The sequence below is a fragment of the Macaca fascicularis genome, chromosome 14 (genome assembly GCF_037993035.2).
Source record: "Macaca fascicularis isolate 582-1 chromosome 14, T2T-MFA8v1.1".
Lineage (NCBI taxonomy): Eukaryota > Metazoa > Chordata > Mammalia > Primates > Cercopithecidae > Macaca > Macaca fascicularis.
Window position 1 is genome coordinate 112,609,770 of NC_088388.1, and position 26,795 is coordinate 112,636,564.

Consider the following 26,795-nt stretch of genomic DNA (forward strand, 5'->3'; position numbering starts at 1 on the left):
CCTCTCAAGTAGCTGGGACTACAGGCGCCCGCCACCACACCCGGCTAATTTTTTTGTATTTTTAGTAGAGACGGGGTTTCACCATGTTAGCCAGGATGGTCTCAATCTCCTGATCTCGTGATCCACCCGCCTCGGCCTCCCAAAATGCTGGGATTACAGGCGTGAGCCACCACAACTGGCCAACCCCATTTCTATAAAAAATACAAAAGAAGAATTAGCCGTGTGTGGTGGCGTGCACCTGTAGTCCCAGCTACCAGGGAGGTTGAGGTGGGAGGATTCACTGAGCCCACAGCATCAAGGCTGCAGTGAACTGAGATGTGCCACCACACTCCAGCCTGGGCAAAACAAGCACAAACCAAAATTCTAGAGTAGATGAGCAGGAGTCAGCACCAAAGCTTCAACATGTATAGAAGATAGCAGGAAAATTGTAATTCTACCCTGCAATATGTGCTTGTGTGGGTGGGCGGGTGTGTGTTTTTGTCTGTCTGTCTGTCTGTCTTTGTGCAAGTGAGAGAGAGGCAGACAGAGAAAACTGGACCAAGACCATATATCACTTTAATAACAGAACTCCTTGGACCAGTTCACAGAACTGTCATTTAAAACCAATGTCCTAGACCAACTCCAACCTTCTTGTTTTCCAGTGCACCCACCCCATACAGGGCCAGCCAGAGCCAGGTGAGAACAGGAAGGGGAGTGGAGAGGGAGAGTGGAGAGGGTCCTGACTCCTGTAGGCTTCATCTGGGCTGGCCCAGCCTTGACCCCATCTGCCCAGGAGCCTCTCAGCCATGGAGTCCTCTAGGGAGGCACTTAGCCCACCTGAGAGCACAGGGAAAAGGCAGGACTGGGGGCACCTCCCAGCACCCTCCCAGAAGACTCACACAAGGGCAGGGAGGGGAGAGGGCAGAAAAAGGGTAGGCTTCCTGCTGCTTCCAGCAGCCTCTTCATCTCCAGCTCCTACCTCTCTCCTCCTCCCCCTCATCCCTCAGCAACCACAGTACTCCCAACCCAGCCCCAGCCTCTCTTCTGTCATTGAGTCTCTAGTGAGAAAGAGAACTCTGAAATCAGGGCCCAAGAGGAGAGACCTGGCGGCTGGGTGGCTGGCCGGTGGGTGGTGACTGTTCCTCATGCACAGTAGTAGGAGGTCCATGTGTTCCGCATTGGAGGCTGCTGCCTCTCCTCTGTTAGTGGAGCTGCTAGAGGCCCCAGGAAGCATGAGGCAGCGGTGTGCGGTGAGACTGGAGGAAACAGCCGGACTCAGAGGAGGGAGTCCTAGACCAAAAGGGAAAGGAACTGGATTCACAGCATAGCTCTACACTAGCCAAGCGACATTTATTTTAGTAAATCACTTAACCATGCAGGGCCTTGATTTTCACTTCTATCAAATGGGGCTAAAATTATCTGCTGCTCGAGATTTTTTATAAGATTTCTATGAGAAGATCGATACATACATTCCCTGTATTATCTACCAACCCCCACCCCTGCCCAACATTAGAGGAAGATGCTTTTCATGATCATGCCCTAAATTTGTAAAATACTTTATGTAAATAATGTTTTGTTTTGTTTTGTTTTGTTTTTGAGACAGAGTCTTGCTCTGTCACCCAGGCTGGAGTGCAGTGGCAAGATCTCAGCTCACTGCAACCTCCGCCTCCCAGGTTCAAGTGATTCTTCTGCCTCAACCTCCCAAGTAGTTGGGTTCATGCCACCACGTCCAGCAAATTTTTGTATTTTTAGTAGAGACGGGGTTTCACCATGTTGTCCAGGCTGGTCTCAAACTCCTGACTTCGTGATCCACCCACCTCAGCCACCCGAAGTGCTAGGATTACAGGCATGAGCCACCCCGCCCAGCCACTAATGTGTTTTTATATCCATTGTCTCACTTGGCCTTCCCATTGAACAGATGAAGGAGAGTGGCTTGCCTGGAGTCACATAGTTTATGTCGATGCAGAACCCAAACTGCTAAATGCTGAGCTCTCTCCATAGTGCAGGGAATGTGGCCACTAGTAACTGCCTTAGAGACTAGGGATGAGTGACAGTAACAGATATACACATAAATAACACGACAGGCCTGGCATGGTGGTGCATGCCTATAATCCCAGCACTTTGGGAGGCCAAGGCGGGTGGATCACCTGAGCTCAGGAGTTCAAGACCAGCCTGACCAATATGATGAAACCTTGTCTCTAGTAAATACAAAAAATTAGCCAGGCGTGGTGGCGAATGCCTGTAATCCCAACTACTTGGGAGGCTGAGGCAGGAGAATCACTTGAATCCAGGAGGTGGAGGTTGCAGTGAGCTGAGACTGTGCCATTGTACTCCTGCCTGGGCAACAAGAGCAAAACTCCATCTCAAAAAAACAAAAAGTACTACAGATCACTCACTCTAAGCCTAGCACTGTGCTAGGCATTGTACAGGTCTTATTTAATAGCATATAACAATAGCATATAAGCAGCCACGATGGTTATCATCAGGAAACTAAGGTTTACCAAAGTTAGAAACCTGCTGAAGGTCGACACAGGAAAAGGCAGATCTAGGATACAAACTCAGGGCTACTCTTACCCAGTTTATCCTTAAATTGATAGAAATCCAGTGGATTCAATGTTTAAGCTTCACTTCTTCCTCCACCCACTCTGGAGAACATGTCCTAGTCCCCTCCCCAGCCCCCGCAGGACCTGGGCCTAAGGGGTAAGGTTCCTTGCATTGGAGGGGCAGGTCCTTTAGAAACCTCCCTGTCCTACTCCTGCCCCCACACTCACCTGAACAGTGTCATGGATCCAGTCCAGAAACTCAGCTACCTTGGCGTAGACACCTGGGTGATTGGGCTCTGCGCAGCCAAGCCCCCAGCTGACCACCCCCACCAGGCGCCAAGTGTCCCCATCTGGGCACACCAGGGGGCCCCCGCTATCTCCCTATGGGATCCAGGCATGGAGACACAGAGAAACAACCAGTTAGTTCTTCCTGCTGGAGAGCACCAGACCACTATGGCAAGTGGAATCTCCTTGCTGGGCCCCTCCTGCTTCTAGCTCAGACACCTACTGGCCTCACCCCTCCTTAAACCCTTAGCATGAGCTCCAGACTTGCCTAGATGCCCCTCCTTCTAGAGAGGCGGTCTCACACCACCGACAAGCTCAGACCAGGGCAGGGGTCCAAGTCACAGCAGGCCCCCTGTCCTCCCACCCCCATCTCCACCCCCACCCTCACCCCAGCCACCACAGGCCACACCTGGCATGCATCAGCTCTTCCGTCCAGGTAGCCAGCACAAAGCATGCGGGGGGTGAGGGCTCCGCTGTACACGCAGGAGCTGTTGCAGAGCTGAGTGCTGAGCAGGGGCACCACCGTGTCCTGGAGCATGTCCGAGCTGTAAGCTATGAGAGACACCGAGAAAAACTGCCGGGCATAAAGCAAGACCCAGGCAGGCAGAACAGCAAGAGGGGAGGTAATTAGAAGTCCCAGAGACATGGAGACCTACAGAGGCGAGCCCAGGGTGGGAGCTGTGGACCCTGAGCAAGGAAGCAGGAGGCTATCAGACTTGGGGGCTGGGAGTGGGAAGAGGAGGAGGACTCACATATACACCAAATGTGAGACCATGGCGCTCCTGGGACAAGGGGAGGTGGTGTAAAAGGGTCTGAGTTTGGGGAAAATTTTCAGTAGATGTTCTCCCCAGAAAGGCCCAGGCAGCGGAGACTGGAGCCCCTAGTCATGGCCAAGGGTGATGCCAGGGAAAAACAGGGCTGGCACTGTCATGTGGCCAAGGGATGTGGCCATGCCTCACCCTGGGGAAGAATGCCTCCCACACCCGCTCCTGCACCGAGGGCCCAGGGAGCTGACTCACTATGGCTGGAGTCGGTGTGGCCCCAGCCAGACACCCAGCACTGCGAGCCCTTCGGAAAATGCTGCTCCTTGGCCGGCAGGCACACAGCACCCACGGTGTCTGCAAAGAGGCACGTGATCCTGGTCCCCAGTCAGGCTCGGCTTCCCCGCTTGCGGAGCCTGGGCGAAGGACCCAGGACTGGCAAGTCCACCTCACCCCCGTTCTGAAACAGTCCTGGTTCCTGGGTTCCACCAGCCAGGCCTCCTAGATGGCTATGCAAGTGGTGTATTGTCCCATCTTAGGGGTCCCCTGTCACAGAGGACAGCATGCAAACTGTAGTGTGCATGGCGTCCTCTATGGGTGGACAGGGCCCATGCTGCCCCCTCTCCACACCTGGGGACGGAGTGGGGGTGAAAATTCTTTCAGGCCATGGGTACCCAACTTCTAATGAGGACAGTGTTTCCAAAAACATGTGACATATCCGATGGGCGCAGCCATACATGATTTTAGGTAGTACATAGGCATGCCATTGAGTAAACATCCGCTTGGGGAGCATGCCATGTCCTTCAATTCTCTTTCAGTCACTCTAACTGCATCACAGAGAAAGACTTCATTTGGGGATGGTCTGTGCCTTTCTTACAGCCTGCCAACCTCCCATCCAAACAGGAGACAGCACACCCGGGTGCAGCAACTTCTGCAGCAGACTCGGCTACCTAGAACTTCCACACTGATTTCTTTTCATGCTACATATTTTTGTGGTTAGTATCTATTTACTGTAAGTAACACAGGTTCTCTAGTTAGGTATAGGCTCTCTAGTTAGGTAAGTAATATAGGTCTTCTAACTAGAGATACTAATTATTATCTATTTACTATATCTATTTTGTATATTTAAATAATAAATATGCTATTTACTTACTAGACTATATAGTAAATGTACTATTTTCTATAACAAAATAAGTATATTTAAAAGAGAAATACTACTACATTAGATATCTATGTAGTATCTACTACTTAGATACTAATATAGTACTAATATATACTAATATAGTAGATACTAATATACTACTACATTAGATATCTATGTAGTATCTACTACTTAGATACTAATATAGTAGTATTTCTCTTTTAAATATACTAAGAATTTTTTTTTTTTTTTTTTTTTGAGACAGAGTCTTGCTTTGTCACCCAGGCTGGAGTGCAGTGGCACGATCTCAGCTCACTGCAACCTCTGCCTCCCAGGTTCAAGTGATCCTCCTCCCTCAGCCTCCCGAGTAGCTGGGACTACAGGTGTGCACCACCATGCCCAGTTCATTTTTGTATTTTCAGTAGAGATGGGGTTTCACTGTGTTGGCCAGGCTGGCCTTGAACTCCTGACCTCAAATGATCTGCCCACCTTGGCCTCCCAAAGTACTGGGATTACAGGCATGAGCCACCACGCCCAGCCTTAGAAATATTACCTGTTGAATGATAGTTCACATATGTGATAAAATTTGTGAAATGTGTATGGCAATGACTGTTATTTGGGAAACTTAAGGCTACAGGTGATGACAGGAAGGAGTGTTGAGTATATGTGAATGTATATGTGTGTGCACAGTGTGCATGTTTGTGAGTGTGTGTGGTGTGTGTGTGCAGGTGTGTTCATGTGAGCACATATGTGTGAGCATGTGTGAATGCGTGTGAGTCTATGTGCATGTGACTGTGTGAGTGCATGTGTGTGTGTGTTTGTAGGTGAATGTCCATGTGTACGTGTGTGTTGGGGGAACCTGGTTGCTGGTATGGCTGCAGCCTGGGCTCACCTTCTAGGGCAGGTGCAACAGCAGGAGTAGCCCTGGCATCAGGCTTAAGGAACTGTTTGCCACATGACCTTGAAGAGAGTCGCTTCCCTCCCTACACCGCAGTGCCCTTGTCTGTATCTACCTGTTTCATCTACCTATCAGGGTCGTTACGAGGACTGAAAGAGAAGATATTTGAAAGAAAAAAAAAATCTCATAAACTGTAACATGGCACTAAATGGCTAGGACCCAAGACTGGCCTGGGGACAGGAGTGGAGCAGCCCATTGGTGAACAGAGCAGCTGCTTGGGACCTCAAGGCAAAGCCCACCTGCAGCCCAGCCATGAAAAGGGCCTGAACCTTTTTTCCCAAAAACGCCTGTGCAAGAGTTGATAACAGTTTCACATCCAGGTGATGCCAAAATTCACTACAGTCCCCAAATAAAATGTTGTAAGGTTTACGGTGTTTAGAGGAAACTTCAGAAATCAGCTCACCACTCTCCCGCCCAGCCCCCGCCCTCTCTCGACAGTCTCCAGCCTGCCCACCCTCAAGCCAGCGCCGCACCTGAGAAGTTGAGAGGGGTCCGGAGCCGCAGGAGGGCGACGTCGTAGTCATGATTCTGGGCGCTGTAGAGGGGGTGTGGGATAATCCTCTCCACCACAGCCCCCTGGTGGGGCCTGACGGCACTGTGGCTGACCAGCCCTGCATGCACCCGCCAGCTGGACAGGCGGGACAGCCTGAAACTGCACACAGGGGCCACGCTGAGCGGGGAAGGAAGGAGCAGAAGAGGTGTTCCTAAGTGAAGTAGCAGGTGGAGGAAGCTGGCCAGAGCGGCCATTGGTGGGGGGGCCATTAGCGGGTGGTGAGCTCACAAGCCCCATGGACCATGCCTCTTAGCATCACCCCAGCAGCTGGCAAGACACTGGGCGTGCAGTAGGTGCTTAATAAATGCTCCAGGACTGATGGATGGAGAAGACTATGGGTCATCTGCAACCATCACTCCCTTTTTCCTGCATAACTTCCCTCCAAGTTTTATAGCAAACACATAGAGGGCCTTGTGTCGGAAAAGCTTCCGCTGGTCCTGTCTCTCGACTTACTATGTGTGATCATGAGAGAGGCACTTCTCCCTCCCAGCCTTGGTAAAATGGGGATTACACTCTGCCCTGTTCGGCACCAAGAGAAGATCAAAGAGCTATTCACTCATCATTCATTCATTCCTCCAAGTCACATTTATTAAGCACCTACTATATTCCAGGGACTGTTCTAGACCCTGGGGACACAGCAGTGGATAAATCTACAAAGAGATTTAGTGGTAAATAAGACCGAGAGTCCCTGCTCCTGCAGAGCTTCCAGTCTAAAGCGGAAGAAAGATATTAACCAAATGATTACATGGAAAATGACTGAACCAAAGATAAACCTGAAGAAACACAGGGTGCTGTGAATGTGAAAGTATTTTTAACACTTAAAAGCTGATGAGGCCAGGCGCGGGGGCTCACGCCTGTTATCCCAGCACTTTGGGAGGCCGAGGCAGGCAGATCACCTGAGGTCAGGAGTTCAAGACCTGCCTGTCCAACATGGCAAAACCCCATCTCTACTAAAAATACAAAAAAATTAGCTGAGCATGGTGGCCCCTGGCTGAGGCAACAAGAATTGCCTGAACCCAGGAGGCGAAGGTTGCAGTGAGCCAAGATTGCGCCACTACACTACAGCCTGGGCAACAAAGTGAGACTCTCTCTCAAAAAAAAAAAAAAAAAAGCTGATGAATATACAGAACAAATCTTCATACCCTTACTGTTATTTGTGCAGATCTGTTCTTGATACTGAATGGGGAGAACTTCACAAACATCTTACCCTCTTGGAGTAAAAAGCTGGAGACGGTTGGACATGAACATTTGATACAGGACACACCAACAGCTGAACACAAAGGGCAACCGAGGCGCTCTGTCCTCAGCAGCCACGGAGACTTGCCTGTGCATACAGTGTGCAGCAGTCACCACCCAGTGTGGCGCCAGCACAGAGCCCCCACATGTGTGCCGGAAGCCCAGGGCCACACTGGCCTGCCACGGCCACCGCCCAGGAGCCACAGCCTGCCCGCCGACTATCCGGGAAGCCAGGGGCCTCGCTCCACACTCTGCCAACAGAGATGAGTGAGACAGAGAGAGAGAGAGAGAGGTGAGTGTCAGTATGGTCCTAACTCTCAGGGAGCGTGACCCAGTGCCAAGCCCCAGACAGCCAGTGTGGACAGCTCTCCTTTCTTATTCCTGGTCCTAAGTGTGGGGGATGGGAAGGTAGAAGTGTTGATTTCACCCCTGCCTGCCCCATCCAGCTGTGGGCCTGCTGAGAGCAGAAACTGTGTCTGCATGGAGCCCTGTGTTAGGTATGAAGCCCCAGTGCCTAACAGAATGCCCGTCCTGTAGCAGAGGTCGAAGTGTTGGTGTGTGGAAGGATGTCTGAATGGACAGATGAAGAGACGGATAGATGAACGGGAAGACCAATGAAAGGAACTCCACAGATTGCTTCCCGTTTGGTACCTAATTCACCACCTGCCCTTAGTTTCCTGAAGGTGCTAACGAGTCACTCAATAGCCAATAATAATTTCACCTCTGGGGCTCTCCAGAAAAAAGGCGGAGTGGGTGTCAGAGGTCAAGGAAGAGAGTGGCAGGTAGTGAAGGAAGGAGATCATCAGCCCAGATCTGTGGCTGGTGAGGGACATGATGGAGGCTTAGAAAGGGCTCTGCTGGGGCAGAACAGCAACTGCAACAAGGGGCCTGGCAGGCAGGTGGGCAAGGACCCCACCCCAGACCCAGCAGAGCCTCACCATAGGGCTCTTCCACACTTGAAGGAGGGGGAGCACCCTTTCCTCCCACCGCCACCTCCCCGGGACCAAGACATGACTCACCAGAGCATCTGAGGGAAACAACTTGACCAGAAGTGCAGTTGTTCCTGCAAAACAGAGGTGCCAGCAAGAAGCTGGGCAGGGCCCACCCTGTGGCCACACACATCCAAGGATGTGAAGAATGGGGGAGGTTGGTGGAGGTGGTGGACAGTTCTTAAGGCTGTCATGTAGCCACAGCCTGAAGAATATCACCATTTCCTTCCTGCCCCCACCCAAACGCTCAGACCCCTCCTCATCACTGGTCCCCAGGACAGCAGCACACCTCCTGCCTAATCTCCCAGAGGGCAATAGAAGGACTTCATGGTCCTTGCAGATCAACTGGGACATAGATCAACTGTTACCACTAAGTGTCCTGAATAAAGACACACTCAATGAATGAATGAACGGATAGGTGAGTGCGTGCATGACCAGGGTTCTTCACCCCATGCTCCTTCCTAGGTGTGCTGTATTCTCCACCCTGGTCCCTCTGCCTGGGCCTTGTATATTCATATTCTTGCTCTCCTCTTTCCCCTTTTCTCTCTTAGCTCTTAGTTGCTTTTTTGACCCAAACTCTCTTCTCTTTATTTATTCACCTCTTGCCCCTAGCAGCCCAATGTCTAGACCCTCTTAGTGTCTCCTAGTTTCCCAAATACACAGCCCTCCTGGCTCTCCTGGAGGAGTCAGCCCCACCCCTACTTCCATTTTCCCATTCAGGTATCCAAGACAAGAACCCAGTCAGAACCTTCCCATCTCCAGCCACATTCCTGAGCATAGGAGCTGGACAGGAGGGGCCTGAAGGAACAGTTCAAATTGGAAACGTGGTAATGGGGGTGCCCACCCATCTATCCCAGGAGGCTGATAGGCAGCTTGAGAAAGCCTAGGAAGGTGCAAAGACCCTCTCTGCTTGTGCCCCAGTCACACCAGACCATCCCCAGGATCTGGGGCAGGGGCTGCTCCATTCCACAGCCCTCTTCTCTGGGAGACTCTCCAGACTACAAGCAACTCTTAGCCAGAGCAACTCAACCATCTCTCTCCTGAAATATCCGAATTATCCAAATAATGTGTGACAGGATTCAGAGAGCACTGAGCTTGGAGACAGGAGCCTGGTTTCAAGGCTTGACTTGGCTGCTGCTTACTTATGTGACCTTGGACAAGACCCTTTAACCTTATTAAGCCTCAGTGTCCTAACCGGTAAAATGGCAATGAGTACCATTTCAAATCTTGTGACAGTGATAACCAACCCTACATTTCCTGTGAAGGGCAAATAGCAGATGTGAAGTGGTGACAGACAGGGCTCATGTGAACTGAGTTTGTTAATTTCTGATTAGGAAATGTTTCTCTTTGTCCTCCTATCTTAGGCCACCAGTGTCCTCACCACCAGGATCCCAAGAAAGGAGATTTTTGCTGGACTGACCACCAGGAAGTAAGGGAACCCACTCACCTAACCACCTCAGTAGTCCTACCTGGGCTGCCACACCTCCTCCAGGAAGCCTTCCAGTCTAGGAGAGAGCTGAGCAAACTCCTGGGAGCTGTTGAGTTTGATGTCAGTGAGGTTTACTCCCTTATGGTGAGTGAGTCTTGGCAGAGGAAGGGAATAGAACAGGAGGAAATCATAACTGGAATGTGTACGAGATATAATACTAGTATAGTGACCGTAAGACTGTGATAATGACTACTGCTGGGATTTATGCTTGTTAAAAAGCAGTAATACTCCAAACAGAGAAATGGGCTGGGGTACCATTGTGCCCAGAGGCCAAAAGATGGCCAAAAAGACCTCTTGACATTTCCTGAGCACATTGACCAGTGATGGGCAGATAGAGGTCTCCAACTCCCATCCTTCGCCAGCCAGCCAGGCCTCCCCCTTCACAGGACCCACATCTGACTCCTGTTACCTGAGATACCCAAGGCTCCAGCAGACCTGTAGCCCCAGGGCGGGGCTCCAGCCCTCATGGCAGACCAGGAGCCAGCGTGGCCGATCCCTCACTTGCACTTCCAGCAAGAAGTCTTCGCTGTTTATTCTGAAAGATACTGAAATCACAGCATGAAAACCACATGGGGAAGGATGGTGGTAGGGTGGGACAGGAAGAGCTGGACCTAGGACTCTGTAGTACTTGAAGAGGCTTTAATAACAGTATCTGGGTCACCCAGTGCCAAGTTCCCTGCTGCCCGGGGAGTGAGACCAGTCCCAAGAGCAATCTCACCCCTACTGGTAGAGCATTTCTGTTTTCTATTTTAACCAAGTGCTTTTAAGCGTGCTCTGCCACCACTGTCACAGCAGCCCTGTGCAATGAGTACTGCCATCCTCTCCATTCTGCAGAAGGAGAACTAAGGCTTGGAGTTTGAGCACCTTCCCCAAGATCACAGGGTCAGGAAGTGATGGATCCAGGACTTAAGTCCAGGTCTTCTGATATCAAATCTTGTGATAATAATAGTTACCAGTTGTTGAGTGTATGCTTTTTCCAGGCTCTTATGGACTGACTTGTGTCCCCACCCCACCCCTCACACACACACACAAAGCCCCAACCCCCAATGTGACTGGATTTGGAGACAGGGCCTTTAAGAAGGTGATTAAGGTTAAATGAGGTCACGAGGGTGAGGCCCTGATCCAATAGAGTCAACGTTCTTATTGGAGGAAGAGACACCAGAGAGCTCCCTCTCTCCTCAAGAGCAGAGGAAAGGCCTGGGGAGGACACACGCAGAAGACGGCCATCTACAATCCAGGAAAAGAGCTCTCTCCTGACACTGAATTTCATAGCACCTTGATTTTGGACTTCTAGCCTCCAGAACTGTGAGAAAATAAATGTGGTTTAAGCCACCCAGTCTGTGGTACTTACTCATGGCAAACCAAACAGACTACTACACAAGTTCTGTGCTAATATCTTTTCCTAGATTAGTTTATTTTGTCCTTAAAAAATTTATGCAGTAAATATTTGTATTTCCATTTTATGGAGAAGGAAGCAGAAGCTACAAGAAGTAATGTGCCCAAAGCCACACAGTCAAAGACAGACTCCAACCTTATTCTAATGAGGTTATTCTAACCCGTAGCCTCTGGGTAGCATTGTATCTTCTGATCCCCAACTCTTACGTGGAGGAGAGGGGACAATCAGGAGAGGGAGACAGGGGACAAGGTGGGCTAATGTTCCCAGACCCATAGGTGGCCCTGCTGGTCACACACTGGCTCCCACACACACCTGACCCCTCCTCCCCCACATCCCTGACTCACTCTGCCCCAAATGGCAAGTTTCTATCCCTCCTGCCAGCCTGGTCTCTGGACCTTGCCCCAGCTAGAGATCAGGACAGTCCTCAGAGAGCGCTGAAAGCCCCAAATCAGAGATCACCTCTGCAAGGTGACACCTTGTCACCGCCCTCACACTAGAGGAGGGAAATACATATGGTTGGCAGTGAACAGATGGCCCTTCAGAGTCGGTTCTCTTGCCCCCAGCTGTGACAGGTCCCTGCTGGGGAGGAAGGCCCGTAGCCTCAGGGGTGCAGCCCACCTGTTTTGGGAAGTGCAGGGAGCAGAGCTTCCTCACCACCAGCCTCGGAGCAGCTCAAAGTTATCTCCTCATCCTGCAAGGTTCCAGAAATGGGCTGAGAGGCCGCAGGACACAGGTACAGCACTTCAGAGAACAAAGAGAAAGGGTCTGATTTCCAAAGGAGGGGGTCAAGGTGCTGACCTCCTCATCAGCCACCTTGCTCTCAGGCAGGTCCCCAACCAACCCACTGAGGAGGGGCACAGCGCTCCATCTCTCTTGGCCTCAGCCTCTATCTCTGTCTCTTTGACTCTCCCTTCTCTCTCTCTCTCTCTCTCTCTCTCTCTCTCATTCTGTCTGTCTCTCAGTATGTCTCTGTCTTTCTCTGTGTGTGTTCTCTCTGTATCTCTCTCACTGGGAAAGATTTCCAGAAAAAGTCTGACTAAGGCCTCCTTGGATCATACACTTTGTTCTTCTTTATGTAGAGCCTAGATCCCTCCTGCTGCGATTTCACCCTTTCTCCCCTTGTCTGCGCAGAGTAGATGAGGAAGACACTTGTCCTATTTACCTTTAATGCCTGCTCAGCACCTGCTTCTCCCTTCCAACCTCCCCCACACCAGAGAAGGGACCCCAGCACTGACCTAGGAGCCAGGAGCCGACACCCACACCGGCCAGCAGCCCCAGGGCTCCCAGCACTGCACAGCCTCGTCGCATGGAGCGCCAGCACACCACCTGAGAAACTGTGGGAAAGGACAGAGGGGTATCTGGGTCCTCTGCTCCTGCCAGCCAGCCTTACTTCACCCTAAGTCACCACCATGGGGCTAGGTACCCACAGAACTCCAATAGGACACCTCCTCCTGTCCCATCAGCCCAGATTAGGGAGGGGGTGGGGGCAGGGGAGGATGGAAAGGGCCTGATCACTGAAGCCCACAAATCCCACTCAATCCCTAAAGTGGGAAATGGGAAGCAAAAGCAGGTCTGGGGATAAAGAGTGAGACAGCCTCTCACCATCAATCATGTGGGGCTGACCCCAAGGAGGATCCAGGAAATGTAGGATGATTGCCCTCCACTGTCCCCACCCTGTCATTCCCTTATGACCCAGTCTGGCCTACTGGGATGCTGCTGGTCTCCAGGCTCTGCTCTGAAGATCCCAGATCCTGGGCCCTCCTCTGCATACTGGGCCTCCGCAGGGGCTTGGTCATCCAGCATCAGGCTCTGGGGAAGTAAGTGTCAGACACCCAGGATTCCCACATCAAGGATTGCTGAGAGAAGTCACAGCCAAGTCCAATTCCCCATTCTTTAACCCCAGTCGTGCTTCCATTGCCACTTGTAAACCTCTATTCATCTTGGGGACTCCCTGTATATTCCCACAAATACCTTGCCAGGCCCCCCGTGCCCTCCTGGGGCCCCTAACCCCACTGTCCTTACTCTCACATGGCCAGTAGCAAACACTTGAATGCAGATTTGTCCCACTCCAAAGCCCACACTCTTAGCCACTCCTTCATCTTCCATAAACATTGAAGGCATCTGCTAAAGTCCCTCAACACCCTCCTTCAGCTTCAAGATCCCACCCTTCTTCATTCCCTCCTATCTCGGAAGAAGAAGTGCCCCTCCACAAATCACCCACCCACCCATTCATTCATTCCATAGATATTTGGTCCAAGCGCACAGGTCACTATAAGGGACACTATCGGGAGTTCAGAATAAACCAGCGCAGACCACTCCCAACTCTGACTGCATCAAAGAACCTGTAGTCTGGTCCTGAGGATAAGTCATGTAAAGCACAATATGTTAAATGACAGAAGAAAAGTTCAGCTAAACTACCTGATACGGTTTAGCTGTGTCCCCACCCAAAATCTCATCTTGAATTGCAATCCAAATTGGAATCCCCATGTGTTGGGGTAGGGATCTCGTGGGAGGTGGTTAAATCACAGGGGCAGTTCCCAAATGTTGTTCTCATGATAGTGAGTGAGTTCTCACGAGATCTGATGGTTTTACATGGGGCTTTTCCCCTCTCCACTCTGCACTTCTCTCTCCTGTAACCATGTGAAGAAGGACATGTTTGCTTCCCCTTCTGCCATGATTGTAAGTTTCCTGAGGCCTCCCAGCCATGCGGAACTGTGAGTCAATTAAACCTCTTGCTTTATAAATTACTCAGTCTCTAGTAGTCCTTTATAGCAGTGTGAGAACAAACTAATACAGTAAATTTGTGCTGCTGTAAAGATACCTAAATATGTGGAAGTAACTTTGGAACTGGGTAACAGGTAGAGGTTGGAATAGTTTGGAGGGCTCAGAAGAAGACAGGAAGATGTGGGAAAGTTTAGAACTTCCTAGAGACTTGTTAAATGGTTTTGACCAAAACACTGATGGTGATGTGGACAATGAAGTCCAGGCTGAGGTGGTCTCAGATGGAGATGAGGAACTTCTTGGAAACTGGAGGAAAGGTGACTCTTGCTATGCTTTAGCAAAAAACTGGAGGCATTTTGCCCCTGCCCTAGAGATCTGTGGAACTTTGGTGGTTTTTTGTTTGTTTTTCTTTTTTGGGGGGCAGGGAGCAGGGGGTGTTTTGTTCAACTTTATTGAGGCATAATGCACATTGAAAATATTGCATACATTTTAAGTTCTCAGATCAATAACTTTGACAAAGATATAACCCACATGACCAACACAGTCAAAATATAGGACATTAAGGTCACCCCAGAAATTTCCCTTCTGCCTTTTTGCAATTAACTCCTCCCCAACCCACAGCCCTGGAAAATCACTGATTTGTTTCTCTCACTGTATATTAGAGTTCCCTTTCTTATAGTTTCATATAAATGAAACCATGTGACATATAGTCTACTCTTTTATTTTACTTTAACTTCCAGGATACATGCGCAGAACGTACAGGTTTGTTACATAGGTATTACATGTGCCATGGTGGTTTGCTGCACCTTTCAACCTGTCATCTAGGTTTTAAGCCCCACATGCCTTAGGTATTTGTCCTAATGCTCTCTCTCCCCTTGTCCCCCACTCCCAGACAGGCACCGGGGTGTGTTGTTCCCCTCCCCATGTCCATGTGTTCTCATTCTTCAGCTCCCACTTATGAGTGAGAACATGTGGTGTTTGGTTTTCTGTTTCTGTGTTAGTTTGCTGAGAATGATGGCTTCCAGCTTCATCCATATCTCTGCAAGGGACATGATCTCATTCTTTTTTATGACTGCATAGTATTCCATGGTATATATGTGCCACATTTTCTTTATCCAGTCTATCATTGATGGGCATTTGAATTGGTTCCAAGTTTTTGCTATTGTAAATAGTGCTGCAGTAAACATACGTGTGCACGTGTCTTTATAGTAGGATGATTCATAATCCTTTCAGTATACACCCAGTAATGGGACTGCTGGATCAAATGGTATTTCTGGTTCTAGATCCTTGAGGAATCACCACATTGTCTTGAGATCTGTGGATCTTTGGACTTGAGGGAGATGATTTAGGGTATCTGGCAGAAGAAATTTCTAAGCAGCAAAGTGTTTAAGAGGAAACAGAGCATAAAAGTTTGGAAAATGTGTAGCTTGATGATGTGATAGAAAAGGAAAACCCATTTTCTGAGAAGAAATTCAAGCCTGCTTCAGAAATTTGCATAAGTAATGAGGAGCTAAATGTTAATCACCAAGACAATGAGAAAAATCTCTCTAGGGCATGTCAGAGACTGCACAGCAGTCCTTTCCATCACAGGCCCAGAGGCCCAGGAGAGAAAAAATGGTTTTGTGGCCCAGGCCAGGACCCCCCTGTTCTGTGCAGCCTGGGACATGGTACCCTGTGTCCCAGCTGCATCAGCTCCAGCTGTGGCTAAAAGGGGCCTAGGTACAGCTCAGGTCATTGCTTCAGAGGGTGCAAGCCCAAGCCTTGGCAGCTTCCATGTGGTGTTGAACCTGTGGGTGCACAGAAGTTAAGAACTGAGGTTTGAAAACCTCCACCTAGATTTCAGAGGATGTATGGAAACACCTGGATGCCCATGCAGAAGTTTGCTGCAGGGGTGGAGCCCTCATGGAGATCGTCTGCTAGGGCAGTATGTAAGGGAAATGCAGGGTTGGAGCTCCCACACAGAGTCCCCACTGGGGCACTGCCTAGTGGAGCTATGAAAAGAAGGCCATCGTCCTCCAGACCCCAGAATGGTAGATCCACCAACTGCTTGCACTGTGAGCCTGGAAAAGCTGCAGGCACTCAACACCAGCCCACGAAAGCAGCCAGGAGTGGGGTTGTGCCCTGCGAAGCCACAAAAACAGAGCTGCCCAAGGTCATGGGAGCCCACCTCTTACATCAGTGTCACCTGGATGTATGACATGTAGTCAAAGGAGATAATTTTGGAACTTTAAGGTTTAACGATTGCCCTATTGGATTTCAGACTTAAATGGGGACTGTAACCCCTTTGTTTTGGCCAATTTCTCCCATTTGGAATAGGTGTATTTACCCAATGCCTGCATCCCATTGTATCTAGGAAGTAACTAACTTGCTTTTGATTTTACAGGTTCATAGGCAGAAGAGACTTGCCTTGTCTCAGATGAGACTTTGGACTTGGACTTTTGGGTTAATGCTGGAATGAGTTAAGACTTTGGGGGACTGTTGGAAAGGCATGATTGTGTTTGAAATGAGGACATGAGATTTGGGAGGGGCCAGGATAGAATGATATGATTTGGCTCTCCCCTCACCCAAAATCTCATTTTGAATTGTAATTTTGAATTGTAATTACCACGCACTGGGGGAGGGACCTCATAGTAGGTGATTGGATCATGGGGCAGTTCCCCTATGCTGTTCTCATGATAGTGAGTGAGTTCTCACAAGATCTGATGGTTTTATAAGGGGCTTTGCCCCTTTACTCTGCCCTTCTTTCTCCTGCCACCGTGTGAAGAAGAGTGTGTTTGCTTCCCCTCCCACCATGATTGTAAGTTTCCTGAGGCTTCCCCAGCCATGCAGAACTATGAGTCAATTAAACCTCTTTTCTTTATAAATTACCCAGTCTCAGACAGTTCTTCATAGCAGTGTGAGAACAGACTAATACACTACCATCATCATCCAAAAGAATAAGAGCTTACTTCTCATTGAGGTGATCACAGAAGGCTTCCTAGAAAAAGCAGCCTCTGAGGCCCACAGGGATGAAGAGGGTTTGAGCTTATATACATGGGCATTGGGTAGCCCAGACAAAGAAGACTGGATTAGCAAAGGCATGGGGATAAGAAAGCATAGAGCAGAGTAAGTCATATGTGTGCCTAAAGCTCATGAGCCATGAAGAGGAGTAATGAAAATAAGATCTTAAAAAAAAAACACCGGACAGTTCAAAGCTAGGTCTACAACCTACTATGTGAACGTGGACAACTCAGGCCATCTCTTCAAATGTCAGTTGTCTCATTTGTAAAATAAGAGTAATAACTCCTACTTTCCAAGGAATAATCTCCCTCCTCGAGTATCTTGTCTCCCTCAGTTATTCTCCATGCCATAAAGTCAGAGTAATCTTTCTAAAATGCAAATATGACTATGTGAGCCCCATCTCTACCCTATGAGTCTTTGTAGCCTTCAGGATCAAACCAGATCTCCGTGGCATGGCTCACAAGGTCCTCCATGATCTCGCCCTGCCTCACCTCTCCATCCTCACTGCCAGCACTTGCTCCCTCCACAGCAAAATTTGGGGTCACACTGACATACACGCCATACCTCAGTACCTTCAGTCACTCTCACAACAGAGAGACTTTGCACCTGCTCTCCCCTTCCCCATGTAACTGACTCCTACTGACCCTTCAAGACTCAGCATAGACGTCACTTCTCCAGGAAGCTTCCTTCAATGCATACAGCACCTGTTGGGCCCTATATTGTGCTCATTTACTTCCTTCTCTCTCCTTCCTCACTGGTTTTTGCATCCCAGGGCTAAGCACAGGGCCTGGCACAAAGTGGGAATTCAGTTAAAGTACATTAAAGGAGGGAAGGAAAGACGGGAAACAGGGAGGGAGGGAGAGAGGGAGGTACAAATAACAAATCGTGAATTAACATGGCTTTATAAATTGTAAAGCCCAATACAAATGTTAAGTAAAATAATATTAATAAGAACTACACATAAGCTGTGGATCCTTCCCCCCAAAATTTATAATCCAGTAGGGTAGATAAAATCTCTCAAAACTGAAGCAACTCCCGTTTCCCTGCAGACTCCCGTCTCCCCTGCGTCTTTCCCTGTCAACGCATAGGGTTGTACCCAATGAGAATAAAAGCCTGAAATGCTGACTCCAAGACAGCACTGGCTTAAGTGTGATTTTCATGTGTCGCATGAAATGTTCTTTTCACACCAAAACCTCCCCAGTCATGCCTTCCTACTCCACTGATCTAGTCTTCCTAACCCTCCGGCAGGAGGAGGGAAAGCCTTTGTCAGACTCACCTAGGTCAGTCACCTCCAAATTGTCCCGAAAATCATTCCACTGGACCCAAAGCACCCATGCCAGTTCAGCTCACAGCCAGGGCAGCAGCCCCAACACCTTGCCTATAGAATGAGCTACCAGCCCCACCTCCCTATTCCCCACACCAACCACAGCCCAGAACCTATAGGACTGGACCTCCCAAGAGCTGCAGGCCTTGCTTTTCCAGGAGAAACAGAGGTCATGGTTTGCATACCACACACATTCTTTCTTGTGCCTAGAGATGAGACTCACAGGACACAGGCAGCGAAGCTGGAGGACAGCAGGCTTGGGAGAGCCAATCAAGCACCCATAAGAGAGTAGAGAAGCAGCAACAGAGGATGAGGTTTGGATTTCTTCTCTGGGGTTGTGTGATTGCTCTTAGCTGATGTCCCTCTGAGTGGAGAGGCAGGCCTGATCTAGAGAATTCTAGGGCATGGCCAGTCTTTTCTCCTGCCTCAGTACCAAGGAAGCTTGGCTTTAAACCCAGCCTTTGAACAAACTGGCCTCACCTCATGTACTGCTCCACCTCAAAATTCAACTGCCCAAGCTCATGTACTAGCCTAAAAAAAAAAAGGCCTTTAAAATTATAGGACTCCTTGCTCCTCTTTTTGAGTGGAAGTTCAACATAATAATGATTTGTTGAGCACCACGTATGTGCAAAGCACTTGATAGGTCTAAGAGGGACAAAAGAGGAGAATAAAAGGCAGTCCCTGGGGAGGAAACAGGAAATTGGCCGAACAGGGCCCCTGCTAGGATCCAGCCCCTGTACCAGAGCTGCCTCAGGAGGCTCTTTCCACCAGCCTAGAATCCCAAGGGCAGAGGAGGGAGAGAGAAAGAAAGGGAGAGAGGTCACAGCAGGGGTGGCACAGAGGCATGGCCTTACCATAAGGGTCAGTGACACTGTTGTAAAGCCTCAGGGTCTACTAGGCAGCGTTCTGCTCCTGTTCTCAGGCCAGCATTGATTAAAGCTAGCCCAGCAAGCTTGGTTGGAAGATGAGGTCTCCCTGGTTCACACATGGCCCCTCCCTGTATCCCTACTCCAACACTCACACAGACACGCGCCACAGAGACAATGAACCCTGCTCAGGACCCATGAATAGGCCCCTTGTTGCAGGAAAGGAGCACAAGGGCTGGGCTGGGCTAGGCAACCCCAGCCCCTCCCATCTGCTAACTGGAAACACAGAAACAGAGGAAAAGGTTATGGGGAGGAGGGGAGGCCAACTACTGCTGCTTAGCAACAAGGTCCCTTGTGCCAAAAAGTGTGCCCCATGCATGCTGGCAGAATTCTCCCTTCCTGCTGACAGAGCTGTACTGGGGAGACTGATACTAGCATTTGTTGAAACGTTTCTGAGCCCTTTGGATTTTATCTCGCCTCCATGTGGGTTGGCTTTTCTAGCAGTCTGGGGCTGTCACTATGTTGGAATTGTTGGGGTGATGATGGAAGATCTTTGTCATCTCTTGCCCCAGGGCCACATCTGTCACCCCAATGCCAGGGAAGTGGGGCCTCTGCCCCTGTCTGCCCTGGGAGCCAGTTGCTGCAGGAGCCCCTCAGTGCTATCTTGTTTCAAAGCACAAGGTGACCCAGCTGAGCCCACACGGGGCTAAACACACCTGGGAGCAGGCACATCTCTTTAGACAAGGAGGCAGAATAGGTCCTAGGGGAGGTAAACACAGGTGGGGCTTTCTTTCCTCCAACTGGCTGCTCAAAAACCCCTCAGATAGGAAAGTTAAGAATATAGGCTTTAGAGTCAGGCCTTCATCCAACCTCAATTCTCCCACTTCCCTTACTCAGCCTCACCTATAAAAAGAGGATAATAGTATTTACCTCATAGGTTGATGTTAGAATTCATTGAGATATTGCCAATAAAGCCCATAGCCTGGTGTCTAGCACAGACTGTATTCAGCAAACAGTAGCTGCTATTGTTATTGTTGTTGTTGTTATTGTTGTTGTTGTTGCTGAATATCACTCACACAGGATTTAACTTTTTGCTCCCTATTTTCCTCATACACTGTATTAGTCAATTCTTGCACTGTTGTAAATAAATACCTGAGACTGGATAATTTCTAGGGAAAAGAAGTTTAATTGACTTACGGTTCCACAGGTTGTACAGGAAGCAGTGACTTCTGCTTCTGGGGAGGCCTCAGGAAGCTTCCAATCATGGTGAAAGACAAAGGGGGAGCAAGGCCTCTAACATGGCAGGAGCAACAGCATGAGAGAGACGGGGGAGGTGCCACACACTTTTAAACAACCAGATCCCATGAGAACTCTGTCACGAGAATAGCACCAAGTGGATGATGAATCATGAAGGTTTATTGATCATGAAGGATCCACCCCCATGATCAAATCACCTCCCATCAGGGGCCACTTTTAACATTGAGAATTATAATTTGACATGAGATTTGGGTTGGGACACAGATCCAAACTATATCATGCACTCAGTGTGTCAACTCTGAACTTATGGTCATCACACCAGGGCACACATAAGACAATGAAGAGACAGAGGTCAGCTGTGAATTATAGAAGCAGAAGGAGAGAAATGGTGGCTGGAATTCAGAAGCCCTTGGCTAGGCTCTGAGATATCCTAGGACAATATTCTTCAGACTACAAACCTGAGTATCTACTGTGTGTCAGAAACTAGCCTGGGCGTGGGGGATGAACAAGTCAAAGACTGGGTGCTTACAGACTGAAAAAAGGGATAGAAACAGATATAACTAATTGTTATTATGAAAAGTGAAATAACAAAGGCATAAACCAAGAGGTATAAGAGAATAGAGGAATAGCTGCCCTGAGGATACAAAGAAGAGGGCTTCACAATGGAGGAGACATTTGAACTGAGTTTTGAGAAGCGACAAAGCAATCACAGAGAAGGATATTTAAATATATTGCAGGTAATGTCAATGAAAATGGTAGGAGTCAAATCCTCTGAAAATTTCCTCCTCCCTAAAAGCAATAAGAAAAATGGCAAAAATGGTGAGAATCAAATTTTTCAGAACTCTGGAAATTAATCAAAAGTTTATAGCAATCTGGGAAGTCTTCGTTCAAGAAAAAAAAATGACATAATTTAAGTAAGAAGAGTGAGCCTTGTGGCATTTTAACTTGCTACAATTCCAGCCCCCTCACCCCAACTCTGCAGTAGCCTTGAAAACCAACAAACGACAATCACCATGGAAACCAGCAGCCTGGCAGCTACAAGAAGGGGTAGAACAGCCTTGGAGTTCCTTCAAATCCTCATTCCCAGAGAGTTGTAATTATTTGACCTGTCTAGTGGTTTCCTGGACGATACCATTTGCAAGACTGTCTTTATTTCACCTGTCTCAAAACTTGCCTGGAGTAAACAGCTTTTTCTTCAAGGGTATTTGTTGAAAACAACTGGAGACAATTGTTGGACTTTGTGGCTGCCTAAAACAATGGATAACAGTTGAGGGAAAAAACAAACAAACAAACAAAAAACAAACAAACAAAAAAAAAAAACAGGCTAACCAAAAACCTTAAAAAGAAAATCTGGGGGAATAAAATATCTATAAAGGGCCTTGAAAGGCTCAGAAATATTCCTAGGAATATAGAAAGCCATATGTACGCACAGGAGGGTACACATGCCTAGGGCTGTGCACATTTGCAGGAAAAAACTAAGGAAGGTCCTGAGCTCTCAACCTGGGCTAAGCTTAAGGCTCTGCCCAAGCAGGAAGGCTAAGGTGGAGTTGTCAAATGTCCTGTCTGAGTGTTGAAGGCATGTCCCAACATACACACAGAGCCACTCTGCAAAAACAAGGTGACTTATTGGTTCCAAGCATCAAGGCACCCTCTGTCTAATTATTAGCTGAACACTAAGCAGAAATTTCAGTGGCCACACATGACAAAAAATACAGACTTCGCAGGATTAGCTCAGAAAAGTCGCTAAACACACAAAGAAGCAACATCAACAACAACAAACCCCGAGGAAGGGCGAGAATCTTATTTCCAAAGTTGCTGTATTATGTTATTTAAAATGCAGTTTTCAGTAAGAAATTATGAGGCACACAAAGAAACAAGAAAGTAAGGCACATACACAGTGGGAAAAAAATAATTGATAAAAACTGTCCCTGAGGAAGCCCATATATTGAACTTATAAGATGAAAACTTTAAATCATTTATTCTATATACATTCAAATAACTAAAGAAAACCATATCCAAAGAACTAGAAAAAGGTATGAGAATAATCTTCTCAGGTAACGAATATCAATAAGGAGATCGAAATTATGTATTTTTTAAAGAACCAAATATAAATTCTGGAGTTGAGCAGTACGATAACTGAAATGAAAAATTTACTAGAGGGGCTCAAAAGCAGATCTGAGCAGGCAGAAGACAGAACCTGTGAATTAAAGATAAGTAAATTGATATTATACAGTCTAAGGGATAGAAAGGAAAAAAGAATGGAGAAAAATGAACAAAGGTTCAGAGACATTTGAGATAACATCAAAAATATGTACTCTGTGTGTGTCTGTGTCTGTGTGTGTGTGTGTGTGTGTGTATAATGAGCATCCAAGAAAGAGAGAAGCAGAAATAATATTTGAAAAAATAATTACCAAAAACTTTCCAAATCTGATGAAAAATATCAATCTGCACATGGAAAAAAACTCAATAAACTCCAAGTAGGATATATCAAAGAGATCCACACATAAACACATCATAATCAAATTGTTTAAGGCCAAAGACAAGAAAGATTCTTGGAAGCAGCATGAGGAAAGCAACTTATCACATACAAAGGGATCCTCAATCAACAGTTTAACAGTTAAGAGTTGGCTTCTCATCAGAAACCACGGAAACTAGAATGGCACATTCAAATTCCTTAAAGAAAAAATTGTCAACCAAAATTCTGTATCTAGCAAAACTATCCTTCAAAAGTGAAAAAGTAATTAAGATAATCTCAAGTAGACAAAAACTGAGAGAATTCATTGCTAGTGAACCTATCCTATAAGAAATACAGTCATGTGCCACATGACAGTCAACAATGTACCATATATTCAACAGTGATCCCACAAGATTATAATGAAGTTTTTATACTGTATTTTTAATGTATCTTTTCTATGTTTAGATACATAAATACTTAGTATTGTGTTACAATTGCCTTCAGTATTCAGTATGGTAATATGCTATCCAGGTTTGTAGCCTCAGAGCAATAGGCTATGCCACACAGCCTAGGCGTGTAGTAGGCTATACCATCTAGGTTTCTGTAAGTACACTCTATTTCACACAATGAAAAATCGCATAACAACACAGTTCTCAGAATGTATCTCCAACATTAAGTGATGCATAACTATACTAAAGGGAGTCCTTTAGGCTGAAATAAAAAGATATAAGACAGTAACTTAAATCCATATTAAGAAATAAAAAATGCTAGTAAAGTATATAGGTAAACATAAAAGACAGTATAAATGTATTTTTTTGTTTGTAATTCTTTTTGTTCTCCCATCTAACTTTAAAGACAATTGCATAAAGCCATAATTATAAATCTGTATTGATGGGCATTCAGTGCAAAAATATACAATTTGTATGACAATACAGCACAAAGTAAGAAGAGAATGGAAGTAATAAGAGCGAAGATTTTTTATACTATTGAAATTAAATTGGTATTAATCTGAATAGACTGTTATAATTTAAAATGTTAATTGAAATTATCAGGATACTAAGAAAATAACTTTTAAAATTTATATAGTAAAAGAAATGACAAAGGAGTTAAAATGGAACACTAGAAAATAACTGTTTAACACAAAGCAGAAATGAAACAAAAACATGTAAGACATATAAAAAACAAATAGCAAAATAATAGACATAAATCCTACCTTATCAGTAGTTTTACTAAATGTAAATGGATGAAACTCTTCAATTAAAAGGTAGAAATTGGCAGAATGAATTTCTAAAGCCATGATCAAGCTAGATGCTATATATAAGAGACACATTTTAGTTTTAAAGACAAAATATGTTGAAGGTAAAGGGTGGAAAAAGAGGTTCCATGTACACAGAAACCAAAAGAGAGCTGGAATAACTATAATAATATGAGACAAAACAGACTTTAAGACAAAATTCATTATGAGAGACAAAGTAGGACATTTTATAATGATAAAAGAGTTAATCCTGCCAGGCATGTTGGCTCACACCTGTAATCCCAGCACTTTGGAGGGCTGAGGTAGATGAATCACTTGATGTCAGGAGTTCAAGACCAGCCTGACCAATATGATAAAATCCCTTCTCTACTAAATATACAAAAATTAGTCAGGCATGGTGGCACGTGCCTGAAATCCCAGCTACTCAGGAGGCTGAGGTGGGAGAATCGTTTCAGCCCAGGAGGCGGAGTTTGCAGTGAGCTGAGATCATGGCACTACACTCCATCCTGAGTGGCAGAGATAGACTCCATCTTGAAAAAAAAAAAAGAGTCAATCCATCAAGAATATATAATAATTATAAATATATGCACCTGCACCTGACAGAGCCCCAAAATATATAAATCAGAAACTATCATATCAGGGAAAAACAGACAATTCGACAATAATAGTTGGATACTTCAATACCCACAATAATGGATAGAACAACCAGACAAAAAGTCAATGAGGAAATAGGAGACTTGAAAGACACTATAAACTAACTAGACCTAATAGACATCTATAATAGAACACTCCATGCAACAACACTAGAATATACTTTCTTCTTGAGCACATACAAAATTTTCTTCATGAATGACCATATGTTAGCACATAAAACAAGTGTAAATAAAAGAATTAAAATTATACGAAGTATGTTCTCTGACCACAAGTGAATGAAATTTGAAATCAACAACAAAAGAAAATTTGGGAAATTCACATATACGTGGAAATTAAATAACACACACCTAAATAACCAATGAGTCAAAAAAGTAATCACAAGAAAAATTAGAAAACACTCCAAGATGAATGAAAACAAAAGCACAACATAACAAAATGTGTGGAAAGCAGCAAAAACAGGGCTTAGAGGGAAATTTATAACTACAACCCCCTATATCACAAAAGAAGATCTCAAAGCAATAATTTAGCCTTTCACCTTAAGAAGCTAAAAAAGGAAGAGTGAACTAAACCAAAAGCAAGTGAAAGAAAAAATAAATAAATATTAGTGCAGAAGTAAATGAAATAGACTATACTAAAACAATAAAGAAAATCAACAAAATCAAAATTGGTTACTTGAAAAGATCACATTGATTGTACATGCAAATGTCCTTAAGGATAATAGTCCACGAGGCTTTTCAAGAATGGAATACCGCCAGGCGCGGTGGCTCATGCCTGTAATCCCAGCACTTTCGGAGGCCGAGGTGGGCGGATCACATGGTCAGGAGTTCGAGACCAGCCTGGCCAATATTGTGAGACCCTGTCTCTACTGAAAATACAAAAATTAGCTGGGTGTGGTGGCACTCACCTGTAGTCCCAGCTAGTCGGGAGGCTGAGGCAGAAGAATTGCTTAAACTTGGGAGGTGGATGTTACAGTGAACTGAGATCATGCCACTGCCCTCCAGCCAGGACGATAGAGTGAGACTCCATCTCAAAAAAAAAAAAAAAAAACAATGGAGTACCACATGCCTAGATTTCACAATGCACAGAAAGTGTGGCTGGGGTGGGACAGGACTAGGTTGTGATGAGTTTTTTTACCATGCCAAGGAGCTGAGACTTTTACTCTCTATTCTCTAGACCAATCTTTGTTTGTTGTTGTGTTGTTTTGAGTTTTTTTTTTTAGGTTTGTAGGTAAAGAACTTCATTGAGAATCTAAAGAAAGCTTTTGATGATTTCCACCAAAAAATTTTTCATACACATTACATTTTCATCAATCCCAAGAGGCTCATGGACCCTAAAAAAGTACCTGCTATAGCTGCCTTAACAGGTTTTAGACTATATAAATAAAGGGATGGAGGTGTGTTTTCAAAAGCTCACTCAGGAAGATTTTGGGGGAAATGCTATGAGCTTTGCAAGAGAGCCTGCTCTCTTTCTAATGTGTTCTGGGAGCAGCTCTTATCAGAAGACGTTCTCTTGACCATTAAGTTGATGGAAGAAGGAAATAGTGCTTGCTTTCAGAAAGCCTTCAAAAAGCTCTCTATTCTCTAACAAACTGATGACCCAACTCACCTCTGAGCCTCACTGTGGAATATCAGGGCTGCCCAGCTTGCCTCAACTTGCCATCCTCTTACTCATCATGAGTTGGCCCAGGTCATGGCCATGGTGACCAAGGTCAAAGTCTTCCACAATGGTTGAACTAGTTTACACTCCCACCAACAGTGTAAAAGCGTTGCTATTTCTCCACACCCTTTCCAGCATCTGTTGTTTCCTGACTTTTTAATGATCACCATTCTAACTGGTATGAGATGGTATCTCATTGTGGTTTTGATTTGCATTTCTCTGATGACCAGTGATGATGAGCATTTTTTCATGTGTCTGTTGGCTGCATAAATAAAAG

At 46.5% G+C, this 26,795-nt stretch overlaps 1 protein-coding gene across 20 annotated transcripts; it reads right to left on the minus strand.

Annotated features, from left to right (window-relative positions):
• Positions 1 to 533: 533 nt before the first annotated feature.
• TMPRSS5 (transmembrane serine protease 5) lies at positions 534 to 25,915 on the minus strand. Of its 20 annotated transcripts, none has more exons than XR_012423706.1 (13): positions 19,230 to 19,349; positions 13,037 to 13,139; positions 12,566 to 12,664; positions 11,949 to 12,071; positions 10,344 to 10,479; positions 9,915 to 10,028; positions 8,476 to 8,519; positions 7,545 to 7,707; positions 6,141 to 6,319; positions 3,827 to 3,925; positions 3,217 to 3,381; positions 2,751 to 2,903; positions 534 to 1,269 (listed from the first exon to the last, which is right to left on the minus strand). XR_012423706.1 is itself a non-coding variant. In XM_065528987.2 (13 exons), exons 2-13 carry the CDS (start codon positions 13,131 to 13,133, stop codon positions 1,255 to 1,257), a joined length of 1,482 nt encoding a protein of 493 aa, XP_065385059.1. In that variant the 5' UTR covers positions 13,134 to 13,139; positions 25,767 to 25,915; the 3' UTR covers positions 534 to 1,254. The 20 variants fall into 20 exon arrangements, 15 of the variants coding, with proteins under 15 accessions (XP_065385059.1, XP_073871313.1, XP_015290823.2 ...); XR_010581003.2 differs by having other exon boundaries at positions 7,428 to 7,707; XR_012423707.1 differs by having other exon boundaries at positions 12,933 to 13,139.
• Positions 25,916 to 26,795: the final 880 nt, after the last annotated feature.